We start from the raw sequence: 9059 nt of genomic DNA, 5'->3' as shown, positions 1-9059 counted from the left end.
AGGGTTATAACTTTAAAACCGCAATTTAAATCCGTTTATACCACAGCCCAACCGATTATATTGTATCTCCATTTTTTATTTTTCATGTCTTAAATTTGCAGCAGTGTTCTCAAATTTATTGATTCCAGTGTCCCGAGCCACGTTGTCTTAATCGTTTTTAAGTTTGATTTTCACCCAGCAAGATTGTTTTAGATTTAGTATTAATCCTGTCACAATGTCTTCTTTCTTTTAGCATTTATCTTTTATTCACCAGCCATGTCCGACTCCTTTTAGGATTTTTTGTTCAGCAGAATGCTCTTGTTCCTCAGAATTTAAATTAGCCTCCCCCAGCATTTCATCATTCTTTGATTAAAGCAAATAAAATCAGCATTGCCTGTTCAAGTAGAATTCTTGACATCCAAAATGAAAAATCTAGCAGCGGGATAAAGAAAAGCCCCGGTGCAAGACGCTACCTAAGGCATCCTCGGTCCTGCTAGAATCCTCAACGTCTAAATAAAAAATCTAGCAGCGGGATAAAGAAAAGCCCCGGCGCAAGACGCTACCTAAGGCATCCTCGGTCCTGCCAGAATCCTCAACGTCTAAAATAAAAAAATCTAGCAGCGGGATAAAGAAAAGCCCCGGCGCAAGACGCTACCTAAGGCATCCTCGGTCCTGCCAGAATCCTCAACGTCTAAAATAAAAAATCTAGCAGCGGGATAAAGAAAAGCCCCGGCGCAAGACGCTACCTAAGGCATCCTCGGTCCTGCTAGAATGCCATAGGCTTTCACAAAAACAACAGAAAAATTATGGTATTGTAATGGAACTTGTCAGGTAGGTCTTCAGATTTTCAAAATCCAAATCTAATCAGAGTCATCGCTTGACAAGTCGTAACGAGGTCTAAACCACACTTGTCCGGAACTCACTCTTCCTCGAGCTCTGTCTGATCCAATTCCAGATGTTGAAGGTCCTGGCTCCTCTTCTTTGTCCATTTGAGACTTCATCCAGGCACACATGCAAGGGAATGATGAACTTTGAAACTTGCAGTTTGTTGAGGGTGAAGGACAAACGACAGGTGAAGACACAATGGGATCCTTACGCTCTATCCTTTGTGGACGACTGAGGACAGGGGATGACAAAACAGGATCTTCACCGACTGGGGGACTGATGGAATGAACTGATGCAATGGGACCTTCACAGGGCAATCTTGGTGAGGGACTGAAGACAGGGGAGGGCAGAAAGGGATCCTCACATGCACTCTTAGGTGAAAGACTGATGGGTGAAAAAATGGGATCCACCCAGAATGGCAAGGGAGAGGGACTGAGGCGAGGGGATGACAAAACCGGATCCTCACTCAACGTATTTGTGGTGGAACGCAGAAAAGATTCCTCTTCATCATCGCTGTTCCTGGATCTCTTGGCCGGGATCTCCTCTTCAGCACCATTGTCCCTGGTTCTCTTGGAGGGGAGCCCATCTCTAGGTTGACTCTCGTAGGGGGTTTTGGCTGGGGGCTCCTCTTCAGCATAACCACTCTCCCTCAACTTCTTGGCTGGAGGCTCCTCTTCAGCATCTTCACTATCCCTAGACCTCTTTGCTGGGGGCTCCTCTTCAGCATCTTCACTATCTCTGGTCCTCTTGAAAGAGAGCTCCTCTTCTGCAACAGTGTCCCTAGTCTTCTTGGCAGGGGGCTCCTCTTCAGAGTCGCTGTCCTTTGTCCTCTTTCTGTTTAAGCCGGTGACAGATGGCACACAAGTCACATCCCCTACCAAACCTACCTGATGGTGCGAGGTACCAATAAGTCTGGAGTCGTCTGGACTTAAAGTGGGCTCTTCCCGCTTCTCAAATCCATGTGAAGATTCAAGTGAGGTCAATTGAGAAATGCCCTCTTGAAGCTTCTGAGCCATCTCCAGCTCAGCGTAAGGACGGTCCACTGTTGGACTGCAGCTGGTAGTGCTGATACTACCGTAGCTGCTAGTATACTCGTTACCTACCTCTTCTTCACTGGAGATAGGAGCAGAGCTACCACTGTAGCTGGTAGTAGAGCTACCACTAGACCTGCTAAAACAGCTATCACTGGAACTGCTAGAACAGTCATCTTGACTGGAGCTACCACTAGAGCTGTTAGTATAGTCAACAGACTGCTGAGGAGAACTACACCTCGACTCCTCTCCATGATCTCCAGAAACCATGTTGTCTGACTTGTCGACATTTGACCACACCTTACCAACTTCCTTACCATCATCCTGATGTTCCTGCGACGTTGGAGATCCATCTGCTGGAAGCGCTACACTAAGAGCTGTGAAGGAAAACAGGAAAAACATTATAGTTCAGTATCAAGACCTTCACAAAAATCCAAAGCAATGTTTAAAAAGAACACTAAAATACCACAAGTTACTCACTTTACCCTCCTATAACTCCCAAATCTTTATTGCTGCTCAGCAGGTAAGTTTTATTTTTATAGCCAAAGCAAGATAGATGAGCCATTTATTACTATTAAACTTAAATTACTGCTTACATAACTCTAACACTATAAGATAATTAAAAAATAAGTCGTATCTTTCCGTTAGCATTTTTAAATGACTATATCTAAAAGATATGTATATCTAAAAACGTTTCTAAACTTCAAGTTTTAAGGTTTTATTTCAAACAACATATCCAAGAAGAGCAAATGTGTTTTTGAGTCGTTTTCTGAAACCTGGAACAAGCACAGACTTCTTATTCCAAAAATCTGAATAAAAAAAAAACACATCTTCTAAAACCAGAAATAACCTTTTAGCTTAACATTTTATTTAAGCAATGTTAAAACCCCAAAATCTCACTAAAAATGTGGTAACATTTTATTTGACAGGTTATGAATAAGACTGTGATGACAACAAAAGTCATAATTGTTATGTTTTGACATTTGTTATTATAACATAATTGTTGTTATGACAACAAATGTGTTTGTTGTCATAACAAAGATATTTTGAATAATATCAACTTTGTATTAAAAGTGTTATGATTTTCTGAATGACACTTGTATCCAATGTATCCATGGAAACTAAATATGTTTGGGCATTTTTCCAAAAAATGGACAAAGAACTATGCAGTTTGCCAAGAATTGGACACCAAAGTCATAAAAGCTCATTTTGACAAAGAAATAATTATTTTGTTTTTGAAAATCAGTTTGATTGATGGTCATTTTGACACAGACACACATGAACACATATGATGCTTGTCACGGTGGTGACAGTGGTAGGAGTTTGCTCTGCAATGGCCGGCCTCTGTTGTGTCCTTGGTCAAGACATTTCACCCACCTTTCCTGCTGGGGTTTGATAGAACATCTGTGGCTACAATCCATTAGCTTATATTCATCATTGTGTGAACATATGCATGAATGGAAACTACTGATTTTATGTAAAGCGTCTTTGAGTGTCCTAATTAACCTCTTCAAGTCTGATGTCATTGCCATGGAAACCAAATATGTTTTGTCCCTCGTGCGATACGATTATTGGAATAACAAGAACAAGCTGGTGATCCCCTTTTGTTTTATTTTATTTCAAACTAGCATAACAATTATTTTCAAAGACTAGTGCTAACATCCACAAACTCCAGTACACTAAATCACAAAACTATTTAAATTAACTCACACATTAGTTTCATCCCACAAAATCCAAGAGAGAATGATCGAAGATACATATTTCAAAGAAGATAACAAAATGGTTCTTTTTCAAATCAATTCACCCTTGTTAGCATTCCTGGCTATGCTAAAACAACAACAGACCAACATGTCCCTATCTTGAAAAAATAATAAAACTAAATGATTAAATTACAGGCTATCAAAGGGGAAAATACATGTGGTTAATTGATTTTTTAATGTAACATTAAATAGCTAATGTATTTCATTTAGCGTATCCATGGAAACAAATTGTTTATCAGCATTTTTCAAAAAATAACGGTCAATTTTACAAGCATTTGACATTAATTCAACTCATTTGACAATAATTAGGTAAAATACATGTATTTCTTAAACCACGACACCACAGTTTAACATTTCTGACATTTTCTGGAAATTAATTCAAGAAAAAGGCTCATTAGTTAAGAAAGGTCAATGCTAGCAAGAATGCTACTTGTCTATCTTTGTTCAGCAGGCATTATTTCTTTATAAAAACGCACACAAACACAAAATAAACTACACAATTCATTATTATTTCAGTAATAACTTGTTTTTGTTTATTCAAGATAGTAGAGTAATAATATTAACCTTCCAGCTGATCACCCTGCTGGTGCTTCTCCGGGCCAGGATCCATCTTCCGCGGGTTGTGGGATTCTTCGGCACTTGCGTGTTTCAGCAACAGCTTCTTCAGCGAGTTTTGCAAAGTAGACTTCTCTACAGGTTGAAACCTTCCGAGGCGTTAAGCGTCTTCTGGCGTCTCCTTCAAAAGTCTCGAAGCAAAGGGGAAGATTCCAGGAGGTCAGCGTCATTTATAGGGTTGCAGAGGCTGACGTCGTTTCCATGACTTCCATTGACGAAGGCTCAATGACGAATCCACGCGCTGGTGCGCCAGAGAAATTGGACCACAGAAGTTGCAGATTGCACCAGTTAAAGAGTCAAAAACTCCTGCAGGACACCTTGTGTTGTACTGCATAGTTCAGTTACAAGGCACTCTTACAAGGCCAAAAATATATTGATATATGTAATTATACCATATGTTAATATTTTAATATTAATGTTGAATTGTTATCTTGATATAAGTCATTGTAAGGCTTTATAAGTGTAGCTTCAGTCCTTTTGTGCCACACAAACATTGCCACATCTGTGATATAGTAATGCTCAGCGTTAGTCAGCTATTGAATAATAATCAGACAGGAGATTCAACATTTATTGTCCAATATAAAGATTATTGCATAGTATTATCTTCAAATTCTGTAAAAACAAAAATTCTTATTAAGCACATTTTGCTGTTCTTTTGCTATCTTCTGTCTTTATGTGAACCTTACTGCCACATTGTTAGTTTCTCCATTTTTGGACAGCAAAACAATTTCTATTCTGCTCTATTTTCTTTTACAGCGTCTGTGCTGGACTCGATCTCAGAAGAGGATCTGATTAAGACATGCTTTCATGACCTTTGCTCTTTAACGAGCATATTTAAGAAATTATCAATTTTATGGAAATCAGTGACGTCATTCTGGACTGTTGGTCTTCTCTGAAATTTTCCTGAATTTGTTATAATTTTGGTTTGTTGTTAGTTCCAGTTCTGGATGATCTGATGAATGATCTGAAGAACATACAAGATCAGACATATCTAGTGTGGTTTGTGTTCATGGTATGCTGCAATGTGACACTGATAAAAGCAGGGAAAGATGGACTACAAATACCATCAGACCTGCTAAACAGTCTCATGGTGCATGTGGTAATCCAGATGTCATGTACCACCTACATAAAAAAGGTGGGTTTTTTGTTGTTGTTTTTCCTCATTTATTTTAGCATCTGGTTCATTTGTTGCCTGTTTGGCAGCTTTCAAAAATAATTTGTCAAAAAAAAACAAAAATAATCAGTCATGTGTTAGTATGTCAATTTTTATTGTAACAATTTCTGATGACATAAATACAATTAAGCATTACAACATTTTTCAACAATAGTTATTACAGTTTCAAGTCACAGTTGAATGAACAAATGTCAATAAATAACCAAGCTATGTGTCTTGTACATATTTTACTCCTCAGTTGGCAGAATAGGCTGTGGGTTCCCAGATTCCCAGGAGAAACTGGGAATTTATGACCGAGTCCAACAGCAGTCAATGTGGCCATGACCGTCTTTAGGGACAGTTTGAGGACCTCCAGAGACAGTGGCCTAGTGCATCCACTGACTTGGTGAATCCTGTGTGGAAAACTACACAAGACTAGAAAACATGGTGGACTTAGAAATTGAAGCTCCAAAGCAAAAATGAAATCCAGGGTTGAAAGGCCATCCTTGAATCTACAAAACATTTAGAACAACCATCACTTTAATGATGCTAATAGAGCATGATGTTAAATGGATATTTTCTACACTCTCACATACACATTAGTATCTCTAATATTGTTTTTTGTAAGCACAGATAATATTGCAAATCCACTAACTGTATATTTTCCCCAGTTAGTAAAGCATTTGAATCAGGGTCTTACTTATTTGCCTGCTGGTTACTGTCAATTCTTACCCTACGTCCCCTTGTTTTAACTGCAACAAAATAGTAACTAATTAACAAAGTTAATTGTTTAATTAAAGATGAGAAACATTACCTTTGAATAGAGAAATGATTGTGGTACATGATGGACCACTGTTCCAAGTCTTTCACAATCTTCTCTTCGTCATCGACAATCACAGAGAACAGAAGCAACCAGCAGTTTGTAAAATGTTTCAATGTCTGTCATCTGACTGATATTCATTCAATGTAGCTGCACTGGATATATATGCCAGAGAACAATAACCAAAAACATTATCATGTCATTTATTATGTCAATAACCCAAAAATCATTTATTATGTGACTTATTATGTCAATAACCAAAACATCATGTATTATGTGATTTATATTATGTGATTTATTATGTCATTCACCAAAAACATGGATGTTTTTGGTTAATGTTTTGGTGAATGACATAATAAATAAATTAAAAAAAAAACACACACAAAAAAACACTGCAGTCCGGGAGCAGTGTTATGTGAAATCTAATGTTTTAGCTTTTCATCATGTTATTTTATTCCCTCATCAAAAACATACCTGGAGTGTTGCCTCAATTCTGTTGTGAAAGTTTGAGAAATCCTTTAATCTTGCATGTCGACGGTGTAAAAATCTTTGTTTTACCAAGTCTATGTCTAAAAAGCTCATTGTTGGAGCTGCAGCCTTATTAAAGGTCTTCTTGAGCGGCAAAGTGATGATGTGCTGAATGCAAGAAAAGTCCCAATTTCTAGATGTTAAATTATGATGTAAAATGTATTTTATGTCATTTTTTATATATACAGTATTTCTATAACAGCTGAAGGTAACATAGGCACTATGTGCCTGGAAAATACATAATACTGAAGACAGAAGAAATGTATATTCTTAGGTAACTGAGGTTACTGTTAACAGTGATCTCAATTTCATCCACATTTTAAATTGTTAGGTGGGTAAAAATATGTTTTCTTACTTTTTTTCTCAACTGGGGTCTCTTATCTTCCTCCACCTAACTAGTGGTGTTGAAGAAGGAGGTTTGTAGGTTGAGGAGATCCAACCTGGGATGATCAGAAACATTATTGATCTGCAGAATCTGAATCTGGGATAAGAAACCAGAATGGTATAATGTATGTAATTTTTTTTTAATATTCAACATCTGAACTTAAACATGAGATGCTGGAGAATAAATGCATTCAGTCTAAATAACAGATGATAGGAGGAGACTTTCTGATCAAGTCATCATCATGTCCTCACCTTTCCAACAATCTCTTACAACCAGTAGAACAGCAGGTGGAGCAGGTCTTCTGATTTTATTGTTGGTCAACTCAAGTCATGTGACATGAGTTGACGGACAAATGAAACAAAGAGAAAAGACAACAGAGTCAAAGAGGAAAAATATGCATGGACAGCATACAGAACCAGTTTCTAACTTTAAGCTCAACTCTATGCAGCTACATCTGAAATGTTTACTTATGTTGTGTAGATATAAATGTTCTTACTTTTTTCGTCAACTGGGTTCTCTTATCTTCCTCCACCTGACTGGTGGTGTTGAAGGTGGAGGATTGCAGGTTGATGAGGATCCACTTCAGATGATCTCAGTCTCTTTGTTCTGCATCCCGTCCTCAGCTGTCCCCCTGATCCATCAGAAAACTTTTCTGGATTTCCAGCAGGATTTTGTGTCTCCTCTCTCCTCATTGGTCCAGTGTTGTTGTCTTGTCTTGGTGATGCAGGAGAATCAACACAGAATCAGACACACATTGAGTCTAAATAACAGATGATAGGAGGAGACTTTCTGATCAAGTCATCATCATGTCCTCACCTTTCCAACAATCTCTTACAACCAGTAGAACAGCAGGTGGAGCAGGTCTTCTGCTTTTATTGTTGGTCAACTCAAGTCATGTGACATGAGTTGACGGACAAATGAAACAAAGAGAAAAGACAACAGAGTCAAAGAGGAAAAATATGCATGGACAGCATACAGAACCAGTTTCTAACTTTAAGCTCAACTCTATGCAGCTACATCTGAAATGTTTACTTATGTTGTGTAGATATAAATGTTCTTACTTTTTTTCGTCAACTGGGTTCTCTTATCTTCCTCCACCTGACTGGTGGTGTTGAAGGTGGAGGATTGCAGGTTGATGAGGATCCACTTCACATGATCTCAGTCTCTTTGTTCTGCATCCCGTCCTCAGCTGTCCCAATGATGCATCAGAAAACTTCTCTGGATTTCCAGCAGGATTTTGTGTCTCCTCTCTCCTCATTGGTCCAGTGTTGTTGTCTTGTCTTGGTGATGCAGGAGAATCAACACAGAATCAGACACACATTGAGTCTAAATATCATATGATAGAAGGAGACTTTCTGATCAAGTCATCATCATGTCCTCACCTTTCCAACAATCTCTTACAACCAGTAGAACAGCAGGTGGAGCAGGTCTTCTGCTTTTATTGTTGGTCAACTCAAGTCATGTGACATGAGTTGACGGACAAATGAAACAAAGAGAAAAGACAACAGAGTCAAAGAGGAAAACAGAATCAGATTCTAAATTTCAGCTCAACTCTATGCAGCTACATCTGAAATGTTTACTTATGTTGTGTAGATATAAATGTTCTTACTTTTGTTGTCAACTGGGTTCTCTTATCTGACTTCATGAGATAATCTTCCTTCATCTGACTGACGGTGTTGAAGATGGAGGATTCCAGGGTCAGAAGATCCAATCTGGGATGATCAGAACATCAGAGATCTGAAACGTCTGGACCCAGGATCAGAGACTAGTGTCTGTATTTTTTAATGTCAATTCTCTTTTTGTGATCTTTCTGTGTTGCAACATGTAAATATGAACATATTTGTTTTATGTTCTCTACTTTCCTTCTGAATGAAAGTTCTTAATTAAATCCCTAAAACATAAA

The 9059-nt window shown here is 38.2% G+C and overlaps 1 protein-coding gene and 1 long non-coding RNA gene across 4 annotated transcripts; both read right to left on the bottom strand.

Moving 5' to 3' along the window:
• Window positions 1–650: 650 nt before the first annotated feature.
• On the bottom strand, window positions 651–4265 carry LOC129376832 (transcription initiation factor TFIID subunit 3-like). Its single transcript, XM_055056428.1, has 2 exons — window positions 4220–4265; window positions 651–2272 (listed from the first exon to the last, which is right to left on the bottom strand). The coding sequence occupies exons 1-2, from the start codon at window positions 4263–4265 to the stop codon at window positions 840–842; spliced, it is 1479 nt and encodes a 492-aa protein (XP_054912403.1). The 3' UTR covers window positions 651–839.
• A 1425-nt stretch (window positions 4266–5690) lies between these two features.
• On the bottom strand, window positions 5691–8674 carry LOC129376799 (uncharacterized). Of its 3 annotated transcripts, none has more exons than XR_008607830.1 (9): window positions 8539–8674; window positions 8218–8436; window positions 7973–8042; window positions 7653–7870; window positions 7408–7477; window positions 7127–7211; window positions 6718–6879; window positions 6238–6398; window positions 5691–5935 (listed from the first exon to the last, which is right to left on the bottom strand). It is a non-coding gene; the product is annotated as an uncharacterized LOC129376799 (long non-coding RNA). The 3 variants fall into 3 exon arrangements; XR_008607831.1 differs by having other exon boundaries at window positions 6238–6296; XR_008607829.1 differs by lacking the exon at window positions 6718–6879 and having other exon boundaries at window positions 6238–6301.
• Between the last annotated feature and the right edge of the window lie 385 nt (window positions 8675–9059).

The sequence above is a fragment of the Poeciliopsis prolifica genome, unplaced genomic scaffold (genome assembly GCF_027474105.1).
Source record: "Poeciliopsis prolifica strain line A6 unplaced genomic scaffold, Auburn_PproV2 SCAFFOLD045, whole genome shotgun sequence".
In the NCBI taxonomy this organism is placed as follows: Eukaryota; Metazoa; Chordata; class Actinopteri; order Cyprinodontiformes; family Poeciliidae; genus Poeciliopsis; species Poeciliopsis prolifica.
This window is presented reverse-complemented; position numbering and strand designations above follow the sequence as displayed.

Coding starts and splice junctions, on each gene's coding strand:
- LOC129376832 (XM_055056428.1), bottom strand. CDS start 4,265: ATGGATCCTGGCCCGGAGAAGCACCAGCAGGGTGATCAGCTGGAAG. Junction 2,273..4,219: donor GCAGGGTGATCAGCTGGAAG/GTTAATATTATT, acceptor TTTCCTTCACAG/CTCTTAGTGTAGCGCTTCCA.